This window comes from Haemaphysalis longicornis, unplaced genomic scaffold (assembly GCF_048455015.1).
Source record: "Haemaphysalis longicornis isolate Haplotype H1 unplaced genomic scaffold, Haemaphysalis longicornis Haplotype H1 scaffold_7, whole genome shotgun sequence".
Classification (NCBI taxonomy): domain Eukaryota; kingdom Metazoa; phylum Arthropoda; class Arachnida; order Ixodida; family Ixodidae; genus Haemaphysalis; species Haemaphysalis longicornis.
Genome location: NW_027526422.1, coordinates 114601554 through 114625369, shown reverse-complemented (window position 1 = coordinate 114625369; position 23816 = coordinate 114601554). Strand labels below are relative to the sequence as shown.

General features: G+C 42.1%; 1 protein-coding gene and 1 non-coding gene across 2 annotated transcripts in view; one reads left to right on the top strand and one right to left on the bottom strand.

Moving 5' to 3' along the window:
• Positions 1-3219: 3219 nt before the first annotated feature.
• The window catches only part of LOC144144900 (uncharacterized), a 30359-nt gene continuing 9762 nt past the window's right edge, over positions 3220-23816 (bottom strand). Inside the window, exons 2-6 of the mRNA XM_077676403.1 lie at positions 23103-23203; positions 9816-9878; positions 9677-9751; positions 7916-7969; positions 3220-3368 (exon numbers count right to left, since the gene is read on the bottom strand). Of these exons, the coding sequence (XP_077532529.1) occupies positions 3285-3368; positions 7916-7969; positions 9677-9751; positions 9816-9878; positions 23103-23203 (377 nt within the window). The 3' untranslated portion in view covers positions 3220-3284. The remainder of the gene's footprint in view (positions 3369-7915; positions 7970-9676; positions 9752-9815; positions 9879-23102; positions 23204-23816) is intronic.
• On the top strand, positions 19378-19449 carry Trnar-ucu (transfer RNA arginine (anticodon UCU)). The gene has a single exon. It is a non-coding gene; the product is annotated as a tRNA-Arg (tRNA).

Below are 23816 nucleotides of genomic sequence, written 5' to 3'. Positions count from 1 at the left end.
AATCGATCGTGTCTAATCTTCAGTGGCTGCCGCACGCGGATAACAGAGTGATTATACGACCCAAAGAAGGGCTCGCACTCACCAAGGTATCGCTATTCGTTATCGGAGGGCTACTGAGAATATCAGCCGCTACAGAGTGGCAAAAAAGAACAAGAAGAAGATAGAGTCGTGATGAACGACAAGCAGGGCACGTTAACCTACAGCACACCTAAAGGAGAAGACGCCGTCAAAATGCTTGCGTTGAGATGACTGCAGATCGAAGGCAAAAAGTTCGAAGTTCTAACCTACATGCCTGCACCCGACAACTGCGGCAGGGGAGTGGTAGACCGGGAACACCGAAATCGACCACTCGCTGGTAGAGCTCACGCCGCGGAAACGTGCGGCAAGGAATCTATGCATTCTAAATATCTACAGTTTACCCAAGCGAAATAAATGTGGTTTCTTCTGGTTTCGGGGACCTGTTTCTCAAAGTGAAAAGCCTAGCCCAGGGCGACCCTCTGATAGTAGTAGGGGACTTCAGTGCTCTACACCCAGCCTGGGGTTACAAACACATTTTAGCTAAAGGTAAGGCCCTATGAAAGAAAGTTCAACATCACAACCTGGTGCTAAAAACAGACCCCATGCGACCGACGAGGCAAGGAAACAACGTGTCAGCCGACACGATGCCAGATCTGACCCTCACGCACGGCGGTATCGAGGCCACGTGGTGTAATACCGGGGAAGACCTAGGCTGTGATCACAACATCATAGAGATCGTGGTTAGCAACGGACGCCGAGTTCAGAAGAAGCGCAAGCACAGAGTAACTAACTGGGAGGCCGAACCGATAGATAACGAACCGATAACGAACCGATAAAAGATACCTCACCTCACCTCGCGTAGTAACTTAATTTCCTCATCGGACAGGGCCACTGACGGTTTACTTATTACCCTGTCCGATAAGGAAATTACGTTGTTAGACGGCATGAGATTATGCAAAGGTTAAAGTGTTTTTCCTTTTTTTTCTGTGTTTGTGTATATGACGTGATCCGTACACATTTGATCATGCGCGGGTGTTGTCAAAGAGGGTATTTATGTGTTAAAGGATGAATAAAATTTCAGTTGTTAGTCTGCGATGGTCTTCGTGTCTCCGTTCAGTCCTCATTTTTAGTGCGCTCAAGTTACAGCTATGAATTGTTACCAACTAGCCCACCTTGCAGCGTTATTGCATGTTTGCCAAATACAAACAACATAGAGTTGAAAGGCATCGTTTCATCTTTGCCTTTTATTGCAAAGTTGTTGAAATATATTTCTGATTTCTTTGTTGTAATGGGCTTGTATTCCGTGAAGCAAAATGTCTAATATTTTCTATGCCCTGCCACTGAGTGGAAATTCAAATCAAATCAATGCATTCAAATCAGGTTGTTATTTTCGCCCATGCTGCAGTTTCTCAGTCCTTGTTGTATTTTGCATATTCGGCACAGCCGCTGTATTGACGTAGTATAACAGGGATAAAAGTGAAGTTCTTAAGGTGCTGTATAATAAATTAGGTGTTTTCGCTTGTTACGTTTCAAACAAACGTTCCGTCTTGAAATCTTTCGATTCTTAGGCGTAGTGTCTCTCACTTTTTTTTTACCAGAAGAACGTACAACTTCGTCTTTTTTTACTCATTCAAAGCCGAAAAGTTGGTGAGCGGCTACCCAAACCTGGCGTTTCTATGAAGGATTCAGAATCTGAATATACTAACCAGCACACACTCTATATTTGAATACAGTCACTTTTCTAGTAATTATGTAAGACACCAGAGTTCGGTGGGGAAAGGAAATGGGGTCCAATATATTTGAATCATATATAGCGCTCACGCTATGACTAAGTTTTATATCTGCGTAAAAGCGCCCCAAACAGCTTTGAATGGCAGTCTATTCTGTGTAAAAAGCAAGAGATGCACCGTTTCCTGCCACGCAAGGCAGACAACATGAACCGCACGAACAGGAACTGAATACAAACGTCACAAAACACATGACTTATTCGTTGTGAAATGCGGACGTGTGGAGGTGTGGTTTTCTTGCTATGCAACCTGAATAGGTGCAAATAAAGTTTTTCAAGTCAATAATACACGCATTTGGTAAGTTGGTGTATAGCATCATACGGTGCTGCTGTTCCGTCTCCTTATTTAGGCGTTACAAGTACAAAGGCTTTTACCCAAGATGCCACGATTCTTGAAAACCCAACAATCTCCTGGTGTTATTGAAGTATAAGAAGAAAAGAATACACAAGGAGCCCGCAAGTATCGTCAAGTGGCTTCAGTACGAAAGCCGTATTTGTTTCGCTGGCTATGTACACTACCTGGGCTTCGCCCTTGAAGGCGTTTTTGCGTGTTGACCAGTGCTTCGCGGAATCGGAAAGTCGCGGGGCCGCCAACGTCATTGCGTTGTCAATCCCAAGACGCGCGAGATACTCGGACAAGACGGACCAATGACCCGGCGGACTGATGCATCTTGCTGGCTCGCTATGAATCGCGGAGCTGTCGTGCTTATTGCGGTCCTGATGGGCTGGTGAGGTATTTTTTTTTTTGTCCGCTTGGCATTCTTCGGTACAAAAGTCGTGTTCTACACACTGATGTGGAATTTCTAGGTCATCATGTGCTCGCAACTACGGCATTTTTGCCTCTTGTACCACGTAAAGCTTCAGAGTTAATTCATTACTCGTGGGGAAATATTTATACTTTTTATGTAGTGAGCTACGAAAACTGGATGTACGAGAAGTGCTACGGCTATTTATGCCTGTAACGTTATGCTGGAATATACGTTAATAATTCAAACTAATATAGTTTTTAAGGGAAACAGTGCGCCGATAAAAACACACCTCTTAGGAATATTGAAGTAAACTCATTTTTACCCCGTTCAACACAGCCTTCTGTTTATGCTCGGACAATGTTACCAGGAAGAAGCTATGGGTAAGATACTGGATAAATCAATCTTACAAAGAGCCTTTCTTTAATAAAACATATATTGGCATTTTATTCACATATGACACTAGCGTGTTTTATTAATATTTGTTTGCGCACCTCAGCAAATTGCACGCAACAAGCAGAAATATAAGCAGTTTGATACCATTTGTTTCGTCGGAAAGAGAGTGTTGTAAAGATATTATCTCTTTTAATAATTGTTTTTCAACATGATGCTTTATTCACTATTAAAAGTATTTTTTATTCGAGCGCACCCACATTCATCAAGGGCGTCCAACAGTTGCCGCGTATGTTCCTAAAGACAGTGGTTTGCCAGAAATCTTGGCCTGCAATTGCTATTTATCCTGAAATAAAGTTTTTAAAATATCCAAATGTAACCAGCGTGTACCGGTAATCCTGGGGAATCAGGTGGTAACTGCACCTCTGAAATAAAAAAAGAAGACGCACAGACCATAGGTACCATCAACATCATGCTGAGCGCAAATCTACACTTGAGAAATTTCATCAACCCCTTCGCCACCTCAATAATAAAAGTACTATAGAGTGAACAAGGCTGCTTGCGAACGTTATTCAGGTCTGAAGCTTTTTTTACCAGAGCCGAGCATATTAAAATATTACAGAAGAGGACAGCACAAACACAAGCAACTGAGCCATGTATCTGGTTTATCAGGGCAAATGCCGGAGGACGACATTCTTGTGACGCCCGTGCACGTAATACCCTCCACTTTTTCCCTTCCATATCTTCAAACTTTTCGCTTCTCTCGTTACCCCTTCGATCACAGTAAAATTAAGTATTGTGGAACTGCATTCCATTTCTCGTATTTTCACTTATCAAACGCGATCTGTCGGGATCTTGCGCTTCTTTTGTTGGAGCAGCTTGAGTCCAAATCTTTTGTTGTATTGCTTGCGTTTAACTCCTCTCACGCCGACATCGTCTTTCACGTGCCATATTCTTAATAACATTTTTCTAAACGTATTATTTGGTGTACCTATTAAAGCGGACACTGGTAGCCTTTGTGAGGTAACAAAAGGTTGCCTAAATTAGGGCAAAAAGGTTCTTTTTTACTAAGCAATGTGGACAGGCATGAGTCATTGCAGCGGTTTTGACAACCTATGGAGGGACCATGTTTTTACATAGTTAATATTCAAGATTTCCGTCGTTTTGGTCGGGTGATCGAAGTGAGTGATAGAGATTTAGAACATAATTGCGTAAAAGACAACATTTCACAGGTACAAGATCCGCAGGAAACACTGCGAAATTAGCACGCGTTCTCACTTACTAAACCGGTTGATACACACCGTCGCTGGTATATGTTATGTACAGAATGTGTGGCTTTTCATTACTCGTAAAAAGTTAGTGTTACATCCCGGATATTTTGTGGTTGATGTTAACAATGTCTACCCAATTTCAAGGTGAAGAAAATTGAGCAGTATATTGGTAAGACATTCTGGACGGACCTAAATGATCTTTTTTATTATACAAAAAAAACGTTCTTCAATACACCTGTGGGGATCTGTGTTACTCGAAGAGAGAAAAATGGTAGGAGTAGCGGTTAGAAATAGAAAACAAGCGTCTAATACCAGGGAACGAAGGCGCTGAAGTTGCGTGACTTCAATAAAAAAAAAATATATTTGGGCTTTATATATAGTATGCCGCGACAAAAGGCGTATTGCGTGCACAAAGGGTTAAAAAAGTGTCAACCGAGAGTTGGGGTTAGATGTAGGGACTGTCATCGACTGATTGGGGGAACGACTTATAAAATTCTCGAGTAAAGAATGCATAAGCGAAGCGCATAACAAGAGCAATGGAAGACCTGCAGATGAGGCCTTTTTCTTCCAGTAGACTTGGATGGGCTGATGATGGTTATCATGATGAAGAGAACGTTGAGGTGATTGGAATGTAATTGTGACTTGTTCCACAATTTTCTCCGCCTGCGTGCCGACGTTTTTCTAGGTAAATTTGAGTGGGCACCGCGAATTGGTTTTTTTTTAAGGTTTGGTTCAGAAGTGTCCCATCTATTAAGGTGGTGGTGTTCTTGGAATTGAAGCAGTTTTTATTGGGTTTGCGAGCGGTGATATTACTTTTCGCAGCAAGAATGTTCTTCTCAATCTGGGAAGTATCTACAAAGGAGTTAGTCAGGAAGGAGAAATTGTTCAGGGGCCGAGGGCAGCGTGCGGAAAAGGACGTAGAGTTCACCTTAGCGAATCGAGCTGCATTACAGAAAGAGAGAAGGGAGAGAGAAGCGACGCAGCAGCCAGCGAGGCTCGGGAAGGGACAAAAATGACGGCACCAATGCTTCCCAAAAATAAAGAGCAAAAAATAACAGCGTATAAAATTACCCACCAAAAATTTCAAAAGAACTCAAAACCTAAAAACTAGAAAAGTAACCGAGAAAAAAAATTGGAAAAGCAACTAAGAAGTGAACAGAAAAACCGATTCCCATCTGAAAAGGAGACACAAGCATTGTCGCCCCCAGCCTGGTGGACACCACCGACTGGCAACGCGAAGCATGTTCGTGCCCTCCTTTGGACTGCTGTCAAGTAAGCAGTACTTTTCCTTAGAAATCTTTTCAAACCAAGTAAAGCAGAAAAGCGTCAGTGGGTAGTCAGCCACAATAGTCAAGATTCGCCCTCCAGTTTTTGCTTCTCCTAAGCATCAGCTTCACTCTTTTCAGAGAATGTTGCTCGCTCGAGATCGTGTGAGCAGCAGTCGGACAAGGTTGGAACGCATAAGCTTGTTCTTACACAGCATCGGTGCTCAGGGGAAAAAAATAATGGACATGATTCATGCATTAGTCTGGGCAACAATTTCTTGAACCCTCGTTACAAAAAAAACGTAAAGGGTATGCGTATTTCACAATATTAGAAAATTCCAGAGCACAAATTTCGGCCACTTGCGGGCTAGTTCAACCTGCCTGACACTAACTGCAGTACTACGCAAATGCTTGTTTGAAACAATACGGCGCATAAATCTTCTTACTTGAGAGGCACCGCAAAGTCATCGAAGACGGACGAAAAGTGGCATTCTTTGAGTGTTATGAAATAAATTCATGCTTCAAAAACACTAAAAAAAAATTGGCCGCGTATCTGCTCCTTTCGTTGCAAATGCCGTCAAAAGACGATAGTCTTCATCGGCTTTTGCGAAGTAAATGCCTCCCTTCGCTTTCCCGCTCACCTCTCATGTTTTTCCTCTTTCGTCGCGCTCCTCCCAAGGTAAAGACGCCGAAGGTTTGCTTAAATCATTTTAAATTTCCCGCGTTCCACTGCTCCAAACCGGGTGTATCGATGCGAACGCTGCCGTACGGCGAAGGCGCGCGTTAATCGAGGCGCCTTACTTCAACGTTTATAGAACCGCGTTTCCCTACTCCACGTGCGTTGCAAGCAGAACGTGGAACCTATCTAGTGGAACCTTGTGTAACTGTTGCCGGTTGATTTCTTAAAATGGCGCCAGAAGCTATAGTGGCGCGGGTGACAGCAGGCGACGGCGGAGTGAATTCTTTTTCTGCAGTTGATGAAGTATTTATTTCGCAAAAGTTAAGCATGTTTGATTTTGCTATAAAGGAACACTGCAAATATCACTTCTGTATTGATTTGTTGTCTCATATTTGCGTCATGTCTTGTTCTTCTTCAACAATGTTGACAAGTATGAACATTACACCGGACATAGACGGGTAGATTTAGCTGTGACTATATAAGACTATTGCGCAGGCATTGTTTTGCTTTGGCCGGGTGGCTGAATCGAGACACAGACAAACAGACGGACAGACATACAGACAGGCCAAAATATCTGGGTTTAAGTAGCCCAAGAAAGACTATCGTCTTTAAAACTTGACAAAGCATGGGATGACGACACCACAGGCAAGTTTCATCAATCTTACTCGTTAGGAACCCAACATTTTTTTAAAGATTGATGGCCTTGGTATATAATATGCAGTTGTGTACATTATTCATAGCAAACAATTTCGGTTCGCGATTTGTCGTGAAATATTTAAGTACACAGTAACTGGAGCGCAACTACGACGACAAAAGTAAAGTCACCATAACCGGCTGAGTGTTCATTCTTAATACTATAAGTGGCACATTTCACTCAACTTCGTGGCCGGTATTTGAAAAATGACAAACGCACAACGATAATTTTGCGTTCAGACAAACGGCGTACAATTTTTCGCCAAAGTTGGTACACGGTTTTGTGCCTACAAAAGTGATCTTTCACTGATTTTAAAATACAATAGCTTTTTTTGAATACCTCAAAATTCATATTTTCGCCCGTCACTCTGTCTGTCTATCTGCCAGTAAAAAAACGGAGCGTCTAGGCGGAATGGTAACAGAACTCTTGAAGCAAAGCAAGAAAAGGCAAAGCCGTTACAGCAATTAAATCTGGTAGCCTACTTCACAACAGTAAGCATTGTTCATAAAAACATTAGGCATACTGCAGCGTCACATTGTCGCGTAACTGTTATCAGCGATGTTCCTTTTGACATTCGCCTAACTAAAAAAGTGTAGTCTGCTTGATGTTTGTAATATAAACAAAACGCTACAAAGCTGTTTTTTTAACCAACCATAAACACTTCAGCCCAAGCTTCACGTGGTCATAAAAGCCGAACAGTAACACAAAAATCTATACGGACGGTTCGGGATCAGTTCAAACACGGGCAAATGGAATTCACTAAACCTCAATTTATTCCTGTTCTTGGGAGGAGACAAACAGGAGGCGGGGAGCGTGTGAGGCGTGGCAAAGAGAGATATAAGAGACAATATTAGGGCACTCGTGGTTGAATACGATCCGATTTTGATATTTGCTGCGAAACAAGCCGATACGTTCATAATCTTGAACTGAAATTACCCTAAAGTTGAACAATAATTTGGGCACTATATTTGGTTGGTGGGATGATTGCGTCATGGAAAAAATCACGCCCGTTAAAGATCCCGCAAAAACGTTTGCATCAATGAGTTGCAAAATCATCACTTACTGTTGCAGCTTCCGTAATTTTTGTTGCGTTCGCACGGTATTTGTTAAACAGCTCCTGCGAAAACCACACAGGCATTACGATGCACTCAAAAACTTAGTCCAGCCGTTTCGCTTCCATACATACAACTTTGTTATATTGTTTTTATTGAGTGTTGCATTTTACGATATATATATATATATATATATATATATATATATATATATATATATATATATATATATACCCGCCATAATCCGGAAGCGACAATAAAACCCGCAAGCTCTATGTAACGCGTGTTATGCTCTACGAATTCGTATACCGCATGGCTAAATACTGTTCATCACTAGGAATCATGCGCTCGGAGTGATCGGCCTTAAAGTCACCGTAGAAATTTGATAGCGCCGCTTTTCACAACTCTCTTTTTGGCAAACTACGATATCAGCGAGCAGGCGCACTTAACAGATAGCAAAACGTGGTTGGCTGTCTCGAAAACCGTGGTAAATCGGGGGTTAGAACAGTTTCCATGTCGAAATCTCAAGCCATGGACGCACGCTCTTGCTTATTTTGTGCAAGAACAAAGCTTTGTGGCTTCTTGACAATGTTTAAAATTCCAAAAATTACACCTGTATTAAAAGCAGATTAATGCATTTTAAACGAGCATGATACGCATTTTGATACCGCCTACGTGTACGAAAGATAACGTTCACTGTCCACTGCAGGTACCATGTTAAGGAGCTTATTAAAATTCTTTGTTTGTTATCTTTGAAAATAAGGAGCCTTTAAGCTATGACACTTCCCCTCCTTATTTTTACATCCTTTGTGACATATTGCTCATTTTATATGCTGTTTTATGAGGAGAAAGTGATTAAAAACATTTTAGCTTCTTTGTTTCGAAGGAATGGTAGAGTCTGATAGTAGCCGATATTTTTATTTACTTGCAGCCTCTCGTCAAACAGTCGTTTTACTTTGACGGACTATAGTCAGACGGCTTTTAATTGTTTAAACATTCCTAAGTTTTAAAAGAACACATCTGGTATTTTAAATTCCTAAATATTTGTGGTTCGTCAACAATACGTAAAAACCCTTTCTACCCAGCTCAGTCATAAGGACGCTTGCTGGCGGTGGCATGCTAACTCTGTTCTGCACTGGGCAAAACCTAATCTTTCACATAATCAAATGACATATGCCTCTGTAATTCTTAGAGACAGAAACTTTTTTTTTCGTTTCTAAAACGCGCAACTAACAATCTGGACCACGATAAGTTTTGTTGGAGAAAGGCTTTTTCTTGCCAACCTCAAGGACATTACGAAGGCGAAAAATAGGCTTATAGTACGTGCATTGCAAATTGCTGTTTCACTGATTTCAATTTTCTAAGTTCAGTGAGAGAACCACAATTTTGTATCAGAAACGTTTTCGAACCGAATGAAGCTTAACTAAGCGACAAGAAAGCAAATCAAATCCATTGTAAATACAGACACGCAATCGCCAACGGGTACGCCCTAGTAGGAGCTACATTTGATAAAATGTTACAGGAAAACTTTATTTGACGTGGCAGGTGCCTGCGGAATGATGTAAGCAATATAGCGCACACTGTCGAACACAGGCTCGAATAAGAAAGTGTGGAAGTTACTCGCATGCATGAAAGAGTAATTGTGTTAATTTACAAACCATCCGGGCTATGCAATGCCGATGGTGTGTCAAAGCAATGAGGAAGAAGTAGTTGAAATGAAGTTGGTTGATATAGGTAAAGGGAAAGTGGCACAGGCACTGAAATTGACTCACCGGATTAAGTACCTCGCTCACGTGAAGAATTTTATCGATGCAGTGGATGTAGGATTGCCTAAAGGTATCAACGGTCTGTAGGCAAAAGTAAATTCAAAGCTTGAGGGCGCCGAAAACATTTTAAATTGAAGAAACTCACCTCATTGGTTTGCCCTGCATAGGAAAAGCAAATTCTAAACATGATGCACAGCCTCTGTGCCTCCTGAAACAATATTTCAACCAATTAAGGCAAAAAATTCACAACTCCTCCGTCCAAAAACGAAGCTGTTTGAAACGCGAAGTTTTCTTGCATGCGACAGTAAAACGGCGAAGTGCCAAGTTTAAAGCCACTACAATCACAGTCAAGGCGTCAACGATCGCGCTACTCTAACAGAGTAAACAACCTGACTGTCAAAGCCTAAGTGCCATCGATCGAACCTCAAACTTCCTCCGATTCACAGTACAGACTCAGTACGATAGCAAACTAATTCCTCACGAGGAAGATTCCTCGTGAGTAATTCCTCATTCCTCACGCGGAATCACCCTCGTGAGGAAACAAAATACGTGAGGAACTAATTCCGCGCGTATTGTCAACCATGTCAGTGTGGCGCCATTGGATAGACATCGTGTTCGTACTCGAAGGACCCAGGATCTATCGGGACCATTGGAAGAGTGACGCCATTACCATAAATAGTATACCCATCATCATCATCATTGCCATCATCATCATCATCATCATCATCATCGTGTGCCCTATATATGTGTAAATTTGGCCCTCTAGGAGTACTTCCTTGTTTGGACACCACCACCGGTGAGCCCAAGAAAATTTCACCTTGAAACAAGAAGCAGAAGTTTGCATGGTCCTATATTGCAGCACTATTATCGCGTCGAACATTACGAATGAAACCGTGATTGTGGCCGCACATACTCTGCGGTTGAACATGGGCAAAGACCTCTAAAAGGCCACCACTAGCCACGTCACTCCTTACGGATTACTTAGGCGTATGACGTTGTCAAGTACGACTTGGCAACTTGAGGCTTGATGTTCGTGAGTTTAAAGAAATAAATCGGCCGTCTCTGTGTGTAGTGTACAGATCGCGGCTACGGTATGGGGACATTGATCCCGAGGGGAAAAAAGGTTGGCCGAAAAAAGTACTGTCGGTTGGTGTCACAGAGCTGTCACTTGGTTTTTGCAAACAAGCAAGGAGGTTTGCTTCTTCTGCGCGATGAATTTATTACAAAACTTTGCATTACCACCGCTGCAATGGGGAGAGACCATGGCATACGGCATAGTTGTAAACCTCCAAACAATACATCAGCGCAAACGACATCATTCCTTTTCCTCATTCATAGCTCATGCTACGACAAATTAATGTGTTTGGGCCGAACCGCGTTCCAGTATTTTTGCTTGGTATTCTTCCACATGCTCAACGTATCGGTGGGGGTATCGGTAAGACGCTTGGGAAGCAAATTGTTTTCTGGAAGCAACCAATTGATAATACTAGGGGCTACCACGAGCAGGATGACTTTTGTGGCGAAGTGGCTGGGGCATGGGCGTTCATGATTGTTGCGGCCTCACCATCCAGATAGCATTGAGAGCACGTATATAAAAAATATCCAGCTGGTTGGCACTTGTTGCTCATCAGTTGATGTACAAGGAATACTTTAGCGAGTACAACAGGTAACCACGCCACAAATATCCGGAAAGGTTTTAAAATTATAGAGAACGAAGAGGCGCAAACCAAATTTTCAAAATGTTGCAAGCTAGTAGGATGCAAAAAGTTTACATCAGGTTCTTCTACGTTGTAGAGCAAATGTGCAGTAATATTCGTTAAGCAGAAGTTTAATTCCAAACTTCCGCGCCGCACCAGCTTCTCTCTACGTACCTTGAAGGAGAAAGCCTGGTAATACTAATCAAACATATGTTACTGCTTCTGTGCATTTGGTCCTCTTCGGTTCTGTTTCTGAGTCTTTTGTTGCGGAATATATCCACAGGCTGTTTTACTGCTACATTATACTTATGTCTATCTCTGCTGTCCTATATTAAGCTTTTAGTGCGAAATAATTCAACAAGCAGACTGGCAACGCAAATAAAGGGCGCCAACAACCAGTGATCGGGGTGGCCCGTGTCACTCTGTTTTACTCATTCGCCATTTCTTTGACGGATTAACCAGCAAGATCGAATCAGCGAGTTTACGGGGATATCACAATGGCTCACACTGCTTCCTACCTCGAGATCTCGGCCCAAATCACAAACGAAACAATTGCCTTTTTTGTTTCTTCTTTACAGTGTTAGCCCTTTCCGCACCGGCATGCAAGAACGGCGGCTTTCCAAAGGAGGTGAAAAGATTTTGCCTTGTCGGGTCAATTTCAGTTTCAATTTATTTCAGACACCAATATATAGAAGTATTTATGTCCGCAAGGCGTGGCAAAAGGAGACTCGTACATTTCCTGAACAGTCTTCGTACTTGGGAGCACAGTTCGCAAAGCAGTAGAGGCAGTAAGAAAAATAGAGCAGTGCAAAAATCTCCACACAAGAACAAAAATCGAACACTTCGAGTATATATTAAGGACAGAACAAGCGCGTACACTTGGTACAGTATAAATATAAGATATTCATTACATGGGGTCATAAAAAGTAATTACATCTAAACAATATGTTGTTAAAGTTATGTTGTTAAAATAACGAATTAACATAGGGGATGCATACCTCAAAAAATATTTATTACATGCAAAGTTCAACACGAAAAAATTCATTAAATCCCGGTACGTCTAACAGAGGCAGTTTTGTTTCCCTGTTTTAATGCAAACTTGTTTTAGAGCTATGGACTTCATCAATTACAGAAGAATGGCTTTTTTGCTGTGATAGAATTTGTTTACGTATAGTTTTGCTACCATAGTTTCTCCAGGTAGTTCGAGGCGACTATGTACTTCATACGTAAAGTATAAAGTACCTCTAGTTTTAAATATTTTTAGAAGAAGAGTGCGAATTTACCTAATTTTGTGACAGAGAAAAATTCCTGAGAAGGAAATATAAAGTTCAGCAAACACCGAAATTTTGAGACCATAAAAAATGGAGCTTTCTATTTAAAATATCGGGAATACGAATCGTAAAACTTTGCTTAGAAGATACTGGAGCCGCTTTGATTCAGGTTTATTACCTAGGCCCATTACCAAATGGCACTACTCAAGGGCCGAATGAACAAGTGAAAAATAGAATGGTTTGTGCAGCCGCATTGCTAAGATCGGGCTGAGTCGCTAGATCACGTCTGTTTACCTAGATATCTTTAAGCAGACATGTTTGATATGGTCCGACCAGGTTACGTCAGATACGAAAGAAACCTCAAGTAACCAGAAGTACTTGCGAACATAAGTTTGGGAATGGCTAATGTGTAGTTTGATATTATCAAAGAAGACTTTTTCTTCTAGCAATAATTATAAATTACCTTTTGTTCACATTGACTGCAATATTATTATATTCAGCCACATATTTATTTCATTAGGCAAAGCATTAACTTCGGATTCTAGCAGTGCAAGGTCTGGTTTGAGAAGAAAACATTTGAATCGTCCGTGTCACCAAGGATATCCGAGGTTTAGGGAATATTGACGATATCAATATTGTAGGCGACTAAGAGCAACGGACGGAGAATTGATCCCTGGGGAACTCCGCATTTTATTTCTGTTTCCTCTGACCGGATTTCCTGAAGCTGTGTATGTATATTGTTTCCTTGCACTCGGATAACTTTCAATGAGCTGACCAGACAATCACCGAATCCCATGCATTTATAGTTCTAATTGAGATGTCATGTTTTATAGAGTCGATAGCATTTATCTCTTCGTAAATCTATAAAAACACCGATCGTATAGAGCCTATTCTCGAAGTTTGACAGTATTTTTCTTAATTATCTAGTAGAGCAGATTCATTTGACTTACCCGCCTTTACCCATTCTTCTGTTTATAAATCACGTTTTTGTCTATGAAAAATCTGCATTTTTTTTGTGAATATTACGCTCAGCAAGTTTAGAAAAAAAAGCGGTAATCCAAAAATTGTTCTATTGGTATTGACGTCAGGTTGGTTTCCTTCCTTATAAATAGTTGTAACAGTGAGAATAAATGGTTTTCAGGCAGTATACCAGGAAAGAGCACTGTTTTACATGTATAAGAAAGTGCACCGATGGTGTGCTACACAGCGGCTTAGATCGGTACAGGTCTAATATATCATTGTACCCTGGGAACAAGTGTTTTCCAATGCATTAATATACGTGTCGTTTCTTCAAGTGATGTAGGCGTTAGAATCAAGAAATCACTATATGTAGGAAATATATAGGAATCTATAGACATCGAGGATTCCTACTACTGAACGTTATCGGTAGCCCCCACATTAAAAACTTTTATTTACCTAAGCTATAAGAACCAAATGATAAATCGTACTGATTTGGCTTGAGTTCTGGTGCAGTGTCTAGCACGCCTTCGGCGAATGTGATCGACTTTGTGGAGTTGAACCGTACTAATAACACAACTCCGCCGCCTTACTACTCTGGCCATCGCTGGCACTTTAGGCCAGACTTCACAGTCTCACCCAGCCTCTGAAGCATTTCTGGGGCTGAGGGCATTTAAAAGGTAGGGGTCACAATTCAGACAAGCCGCTTGGTAACCCAAAGGCAGTCAGTCCTCTTTGAACTTTTGTAACTTTCGGTTTAAGGTCAGCGTAGTGGTGGGGTCATTTGTATAGTTATCGTTCAAGCACAGCGGTATTTCTTTCTAGGTATGGATGTGCAGGCAATCTAAGCAAGTGCGTATGAAATCACTTTATCGTCACAACGTCCTTTTTAAGAGTTGTTCAAGCTGATGGTCTAGTTTCCTCGCGACTTCCTCCCTCTGCAGATGGCGACTCCAAGGACAGGGTCTTCTGTTTTAGAATTATAGGATTTCACTGAGTGGGCAGGCGATTATACTGATTGCTACTTCATGGAAAATTGTGTAAGGGTAGGTTAAGAATTAGGATATCGCAAGTTTTTATTTTTTTATTTGGGAGAATCTTACGCCGAAGCTACTCTTCACAGTAAAAGTATTGTGCAGATGTAGCGCTTTTCATGTTATATGGGCCACGCATGAAGACGTCCAGAGAGTCGGCCTCGACCTGCGCTCAAAAGCCTCGGCATTGACACAACTAAAATGTATAACAGCTCCAGAGAACGCCCAAATTTTGCAAACGATAATTAGGGCTGCATTTTCACCACTCTGCCCTGCATCTCCACGCCGCAATATCCAGCAGAATCATTGTACTGAAAACTGAACTTGAGCAATAGCCCTTCGCCACATAGGAAAGAGTGGGTAAGTATAGTTTATGTACTGGGAAGCGCGGAGGCGCTGGGTCTCTTTCTCTCGCAGGAGACTAAGCCGCAGCCAAAGCTTTGTAGGGTGTCGATGAAACGACGCATATCACACATGCTTGATTTTTTGTGTTGGCACCAATAGAAAACAGCTTTCAAGGTGGCAAACAACTTTACAATACACAGTAAATGAAAACTAACCACATAAAGAATTTCATTAGGTTTATGCTCACGTTAATCCTCCAGCGGTACAATGCTTACTCCGTACTGCGGAGTGTATAAAGCACAATACGCCTGTACACTCCGTCAACGAAATGACGGTGCAAATACGGAGCGGTAATGTGATGTTTCTCAATTCTCCGACCGAGGACGGAGTTCAGCACGTAACCTCCAAGAAAACTCCGGCTGGGGAGATTCATACCGAAAAAAGCTCCGTCTACCAGCGGAGTTGAAGGACGAGCCTCTCCCGAGATCTCGCCACAAACGAGACGGCAGTCGTCAAAACGGGCGCCCCTCCCGGTGTACATGCAGCGAGAAAGCGAGCTTCTATATAGAAAGCGTGGGTTCTCGCGTGCAGTTTCCAAAAAGCGATGACCTTGCCGCTTAAACGGCATACAAGAAAAGAATGTACAAGCACGATCAACCAAGACTGTTCCCGACGCATTGTGTGGTGCGCGCGTTCGCATCGCGGTGTGGAATGTTGCGGTGGGCGCGTGCGGGAGCACTAACAGTACACTTCAAGTGGCAATCGGATCAACAAGCGCAGGAATCGTCAACAGATAAAGGGTTGCGCTGTGAAAGCAACCAATCTTCCTACACAGCAAGGTGGATGTCGAAAACGGTAGGGAAGCGTACTGGCCTGTACTTTGTACTGCGGTAGGTGCCTACTCGATAAAGTCAGCTAACGCCGTGATGTTTCTCAAAGCCTGTAATTTCAATTTCAATTTAAAGATGCTACCACCGTCGGGAACTGTGGCGCGGTTCTGGTGGCGTGAAAGTGAACGTGTTTGTGTCTGGCTGCAATCATTTTCTAAGGGCTACCCGCCTTCATTTTTTATAAAAAAATATCCCAGGAGCTGCACCTTGCTTTAAATTAAGAGGAGTAGGTCAAAGAGAAGCTAGAGTTTTCCGTAATAGCCCCATTGTTTGCAGTGTTCCGTTCACATTTCTTTTTTTGTAAACAGCATATGATTGTACAAAGTAGCTTTACATGTTAATTTGTTTTTATTTGTTTTCATAGCCTGAAGTCGTCCCTTCTCCTTTATATTCATTAGCTTCCAGTGCCAGAAAAGCTCTAAATGCACCGTAAACATGCCGCGATGGTGTTGCTTCAAGAAGACATCACTCGCTTCGCCCTTCGTCACGCGGGGAGAACATCTCTCCGTCGTTTCCTGAGAGCGTTTACGAGCCCCGTTCGGTGCACAGCGAGGCACTGCCGGGTGCCCCTACCGTTTAGGGAATGCGATTAAAAGAAGGGGATATACGGACACAAAGCACGTTGACTGGTAACGAAAATATTTGCACTTTACGCAGGTTCCTAGTCGCATTGCAATGTGGTCACCTTGTTGCATTCTCGTAGTTAAACATCTCCTTTTCTTCAGGCTTGGTGATATTTCTTCATTTTTTTCTTATGTGAATACCCTGCTTATTCTCTTCTTTTAGTGAGTCCTCAGTTTTTTTGTATTTGTATTCAGATGTCTTATGTGTGTAGTTTTTTCGTATCGTTTGGGCTGTTTTGAATTCAGTTAGCCTTTCGGTAGTTGTTTTTTCTGACGTGGCTAGTCATCTTGTTCCTGTAAGCTGCATCAAACTTGATAATAATGATACCCGTCAAATATGGTGCTGATTTCCACTTTTATTTCTTTTTTATTTTAAATACATCACATTGTTTATATCAGGAAGAGGTCTAACTTCCCCTTTACAACGTTTGGTCACTTTCTTCGGAATTCGCGGTAATGAGTGAGTAAAATAGGCGCAAATCTTATGGGCTTGCTTTGGAGCTGCAAACAAAGTATCTCGGGGTTTCAACGAGCCCAAGCTGCTATGACTATGGGGCGCGCTGTAATGGAGGATTACGGGTGGGGTTTTTTTACATAGCGAAAATATCGGCACACGAAATTTATTGTTTTTCGCGTTAATCAGAAAACCGCCGGTGTGGCCGGCATCGTACTAACATCCGTGGGCTCAGTATCTCAACCCCACTGGGCCACCGTATGGATGGTAGCCGCATATATTTTCTGCCATGTTTCATGTTTAAACTGATTGGTATTTCATTTGAATTTGATGCGATTTATTTCACGATGTGACTTATTCGTCATTATCGTAGTTGACCGTGTTCTGTCCTATGTTTGAGCATCAGCTGATGTATTTTTGAGCATCCTAAATAGCGCTTGGCAACGCCACGACGACGAATAGGAGACACAAGACGGCGCTGGCTCTCAACTGAGCGCAAATATTTTTTTCTTTTTCGAAGTTGACGTGCCATTTGTTTTATTTTGAATTTGAAATTGACGTAGCGTTGACGTTGAAGTTGATGAAAAAAAGAAAGTAAATGTCTGCTTTGCTCTTTCGAAGTCTCGGTGCTGCCCTGCTTAGAGTGGTTTTTAAAAACATAAAATACTTGGCTAGACACTGAAAAACAATTATTTGTGGCGGAGCTTTAGGTGACATAGAGTAGTCCTCCGGCTGCGTAAATACGGCCTCCTTCATGGGTGTTCTTAATTACATACAATATTTAGCTAAATGCCAAAAACCTCGTCTTCAACGGAGTAATGGACAGCACGAAATAGTCCGCTAAATACACCGAAAAGCTCTCCTCCTCAGCGGAGTAATACGAGCAAAAATACTACGCTAAATGCCTGAAAAAGCTCCCTCCCATCGGAGAGTTTACTAGATACTCTTTCTTAGCGGAGCAAATAAAACTCCGTATACGGAGCACGCTAGAGGACAAGCAATTTACTCCCTATCCGGGGTATTTCCATTAGAAGTGTACGAACATGAATTTTTCACCGTTCGTTCATTTGTTCAAGCTGTCGTGTAACGTAAGCGGTATCCTTAACACATGATCGAACACCTACTGCTTCTTTTGTTAGTTTCAGAGACTGCAAACAACTAGTCCACGCTATACAAAAAGAGTGCGGATTTGAATATTTCATTCTACACCAATACAATAAAAAACTATTCACTTATTTAGCCAACTCCAGTAAGACTGAGTCCGCTATTGTCATTTTCAGCTGCTAAAGCAATGGGTAAGAATAATTAAGGCATACAGTACGATAGTATGTTGTAGACAATGCATTTATTAAAATTGAAGTGACCTAATATTAGCAAAATGCGCACGTAAATTATGCCAAGCTTTGTGTACTGTCCCACAAAAACTGTCCAAACGCACCAGTCGCAGTGCCTTCAAAACAAAGAGAAATTTCTGCAAACAACATTGCGACAAACACACGAGGTCTCCATGTCATTCTTTGCTCTTTTAGTCTTTTCGTATGATTCCCGTAAGCTTAGTTGACGTTTATTTTCCGGATGGCAAATGATATCTCAATGCGTTCTTGTTGTGCACGTGATGTTCATTTTGTAGCGACGGTGAACTCGACATCAGTCACTTATACCCTCAAACTTTACGCACGAATAATGTCTAGTATGGAATCTCATTGATACGATTCGGTATATTAGGTTTTTCGGCTTCATACGCTTTTCGTTTCATTACCGGCCAACGTTCCTTCGAAATAATCCATCTGTGTGCATATAACACGATCAGATTTTGCCTAAATTTTGATAATACGATCGCGAAAGTTGATATAAACCGACATTTCTAAAAATCGTACGTTTACTATTCGCTGTACTAGCTCAAGCCGCTTTTCATTAAGGCACGATCTGTACGTTTAGGAGCCGCTAAAGCCTTGGCAGGGCCGCTTTTGCGGCGAAAACATCGCTGCCAGGCGTGGCTGCTCCGTCCATTCATGATGGTACGTCAGGGGATACACTGCGCCATCTTGCAAAACGTGTCATAATCCCGCCGGAAGAAGTCCTGCTTACATGCTTCGAGGAATATAGAGCAAAATGAGTCAACGTCGAGGGTCAATTCTAAAGGAAAAAGGTGACATATCAGTACTCTTTTTGCACACTGAAGACTTCGACGCGTCAAGCGGCTGGTTTACCAACTGGTTTATGCCTTACCAACTCGGCTATCTGGGCAACTGTGTTCTCCTTCACTTTCTGGGGTCTACAGCCTGTCAGGCTGTAGACGTTCGCGTCACGCCCCGGGGATTGAAAAGAAGGTCCCCTTCTCCCCGTGTAGTCTGAGGGGCGCTGGCTACCACCCTCAAGCGTCAGATACAGTTGTAGTAAATATAAATACCCCAGAAATTGAAGGAGAACACAGTCGCCCAGATAGCCGAGTTGGTAAGGCATTCGAGATCTAATCGAAAGGCGTGGGTTCGGTCCCCACTCTGGGCGCGTGTTTTTCTTTCTTTCTTTCTCACGTAATTATTAATAAAAAATAATGTAACGTCACTAACGGTAAAAAATACTCTAACCATTCCCCTATGCCTTCTTTGGCGTTGTAGACTGCCGGTATTTCTTTCTGTATTTCCTAACGAGCCCCTCATTTCCAGACCCTAAATATATATATATATATATATATATATATATATAGTAAGGAAATGAGGGGCTCGTTGGGGAAATACAGAAAGATAAGTCGGCAGATTGCCGACTTGTCTTTCTGTATATAAATATAAATATATATATATATATATATATATATATATATATATATATATATATATATATATATATATATATATATATATATATATATATATATATATATATATATGATACAGAAAATAAGGGTTGGCAGTCAAGAAGACCTCGGACAGCAAAGGGGAGGATGTGGTAGGTCATTGAAACAGATAAAGCATTTGGAAAGAAAGACAGTGGATAAAAAGTGCCCGCCAGGTGGGATCCTAACCCACGATCTCCAGAATACCGGTCTGGTGCGATAATCACTACGCTACCGGCGGGGCGATATTCCCCTTCACATTCTGGAGTATTTAATCAATGTAATTTTTTCCTGTGCTTGGGATTAGAAGCCAGCGCCACTCCGACTTCTCGGGGTGAAGGGAACATTCTTTTTAACCCCCGCACAGGGACACGAGTGTCTACGACATGTCGAGAGTGGTCGACTAGCGTTGAACCCTCTTAAGCTCCCTATGGCACCAAGACTGCCATAACATAGGCCCTCGCTATGCATGTAGCGAATCAGAATTGAAAATGAGGGGCTCGTTGTAAACAGACAGAAAATAAGGGTTGGTAGTCAAGAAAACCTCGGAAAGCAAAGGGGAGGATGTGGTTGGTCAATGAAAAAGATAAAGAATTTGGAAAAAAAGAAAGTGGAGAAAAAATGGCCGCCAGGTGGGATCTGAACCCACGACCTCCAGAATACCGGTCTGGTGCAATAACCACTACGCTTTCGGCGGGGCGATATTCCCCTCCACATTCTGGGACATTTATGTCAATGTAATTTTTTCCTGTGCTTGGCAGTAGAAGCCAGCGCCACTCTGACTTCTCGGGGTGAAGGGAACATTCTTTTTAAACCCCGCGCCGTGACTCGAGTGTCTAGGACATGTCGAGAGTGGTCGACTAGCGTTGAACCCTCTTAAGCTCCCTATGGCACCAAGACTGCCATAACAGAGGCCCTCGCTATGCATGTAGCGAATCATAATCGGAAATGAGAGGCTCGTTGCAATAAGACAGAAAATAAGGGTTGGCAGTCAAGAAGTCCTCGGAAAGCAAAGGGGAGGATGTGGCAGGTCATTGAAACAGATAAAGAATTTGGAAAGAAAGTGGAGAAAAAAGTGAAGAAAAAAAAGCGCAACTACATATATATATCTGTGTTGTGGATGTCGTGCGTTCGGATCCCACATGGCGGGCAATTTTTCTCCACTTTCTTTCTTTACAAATTCTTTATCTGTTTTAATGACCTACCACATCCTCCCTTTGATTTCCGAGGTTTTTCTGACTGCCAACTCTCATTTCTATATATATATATATATATATATATATATATATATATATATATATATATATATATATATATATATAGTTGCACTGCTGAGCACAAGGTCGCGGGTGCAATACCCTGCTGCAGCGGCCGCTTTTCTGATGCAGGCGAGCAGCAAGAACGCCCTTGTGTACGAGATTTCAGCAGGTTAAACTCCAGGTGGTCGAAATTACCCCAAGCCATCCACCACGGCGCGCCTCATCGCCTGCGTCGCGTCGGCGCGTTAAACCCTACAAACAGTATATATATACATATATATATACAGGAACAGAAAACATTTAACAAGGTAAAAGCACTATTGTTGCCAACGTTTCAGCAAAGAGACTATATATATATCTATATATATATATATATATCTATATCTATATATATATATCTATATCTATATATATATATATATATATATATATATATATATATATATATATATATATATATATATATATATACAGTAATACCTCGTTAACTCGAAGTCGTAAAAACCACGGAAAATTTCGAGATAAGCAAAGTTGCGCTAATCGCCGGGAAAACTGAGTGCTCTTCAGAAAAATCACTACTACTTACCGGCTCTTTAGCAGCAGTTTCTAATCTTTCTTCTCGTGCAGGTTTAAAAGAGAAAAAATAACATACAAGAAACTTTAACCGGCTGGGTTTTGACGCATTGCCATTTTATTTAGCAGAGAAAAACTGCCTAATGCTCGTCTGCTTTGCGGTCGTACTCGGGCCTAGGAAAGCGTCCTCCAGCTGCTTGACGCATCGCGTCAGTCTATCTTCCTCGCCGCGGCACTCGACCTTATTTCGAAGCAAGTGCAGCAAATTTATCGTCTCAGAAGATGTCGGCACCTCTCGAGGTGGTTCGTCATCGCCGTCGTCTCCGCCGTCTCCTAAGTTAGCGGAAAGCATCGACGTATGGCAGGCGCGGCTAAATAAGAAAAAAAATCGACGGACTTCAGGCGTGGCAGCATCGCGCGAATCTTGTGAAATGGTCCGGCGGCGGAATTTTCGTTCAACTCCCAGTCAAGATTTCGAGTTATCCGCAATCCGACCCAAAAATAATTCGAGATAAAGGGAAAAAAGGGAAATGGGACGTATAGGTAAATGTTCGGTGCCGCGGAAAATTTCGACTTAGCCGATTTTTCGAGATATGCAAGTTCGAGTTAACGACGTATTACTATATATATATATATATATATATATATATATATATATATATATATATATATATATATAGATATATTTGTTGCCAAGAGTTTCAGAGTTAGAAACTCCTTCTTCAGCCCTGAAGAAGGAGTTTAACTCCGAAACTGTTGGCAACAAAAACGGGAAACGTGTCAGTCGACTTCTGTAATACCCCTGTCACACGGGCACTTTCAATCGCGATTGAAGTGAATCGCGATCGAGTTTTCGAGCGCGCTCGGCGTACTGCCGCTGCTACACGGCACGTTTCAATCGCGATTGAGAAGTTGCACGGGTTGCGCTCGTGTTCGCCAGATGGCGCTAACCATGTACTTGTGGCCAGCGTCTGGTAACTTCGCGCGGTCGTAGGTATACGTAACTATGTAAATATTACCTCACGCTATTTGGGTCAAGTTATTTCACACAATTTGTGGCGTTAGTTGAAGTTGTCACATTCGGTGCCATTACTGAGCGGGGACGAGAGTATCGCCACTTTCGTTCGATCGCGCTTGGAAGCCTCGATCGCGCTTGAGAAACCAGGATTGAGTTCGAGCGGGATCGAGCTCGATCGCGATTGAAACTGCCGTGTAGCAGGTGCCCGATCCGGATTGAGCTCGATCCGGATCGACTCAATCGCGATTGAAAGTGCCCGTGTGACAGGGGTATAACTATTGTTATACTGGCCCATCGAACCTCATGATCTCTCTCTTTCTCTCTCTCTCTCTCTCTCTCTCTATATATATATATATATATATATATATATATATATATATATATATATATATATATATATATATATATATATATATACATATAACTGTTTTGCGCGTTATATCAAGCTCTCGCAGGACACAATATTTTGATAGCTTACCTGTACAACGAAGGGGCTCAGGTTGAGTCTAATGATGTCACTTTTGCAAGCGTGCATAGATTCGGTTGCTATTCGCATGGCCTTCCCCTGTTCCCTTGGATCTGCGCAAACAAAACGGTGACTTTTAAGTGTACTGTACAAGTAATAGGAATAAGAAATGTAACACTGGAACTGTGATCTGACTAAACCCATCTTCCAATTTCCCGATCTAACAAACACACTTGGATACTCCCACAGGTGCCTCTGCAACCTAATTCTCTTATGAACTGGAACAAACAAAATACATTCCACTCCATTCCCGATGTAACGAAGTATTTCGAGATACAGTCACATTTAAAACGCACGAATTTCTGAACCATTTCGTCAGAACGACACGAAAATTGTTGCACCAGGTCGGAAAGTCAGAAGAAAAAACGAGGCTTATAATTCGTTGTAACGGAGCTGCACGAGGTGAACTCATCAGTCCCGTTTTTGAAGCAGTGATACAGCTAAAACTGCTGAAACTCCTATGCCCGCTCCAGGCCAAGTGATGGATGCTATAGACTTGCTCAGAGAACCTCCAGGGGATCACGGAGCAACCAAGGATGCGTTGAAAGCCCTAGTGTGATGCAAAAAGTCTATCCGGGTAATCCCGACAAATCCCACTCTGGCTGAAATTGCAAGTTTTTTTTTCCACGATATAATTTGTTTCCCCCCCGATGCCCTAGGGTTTTC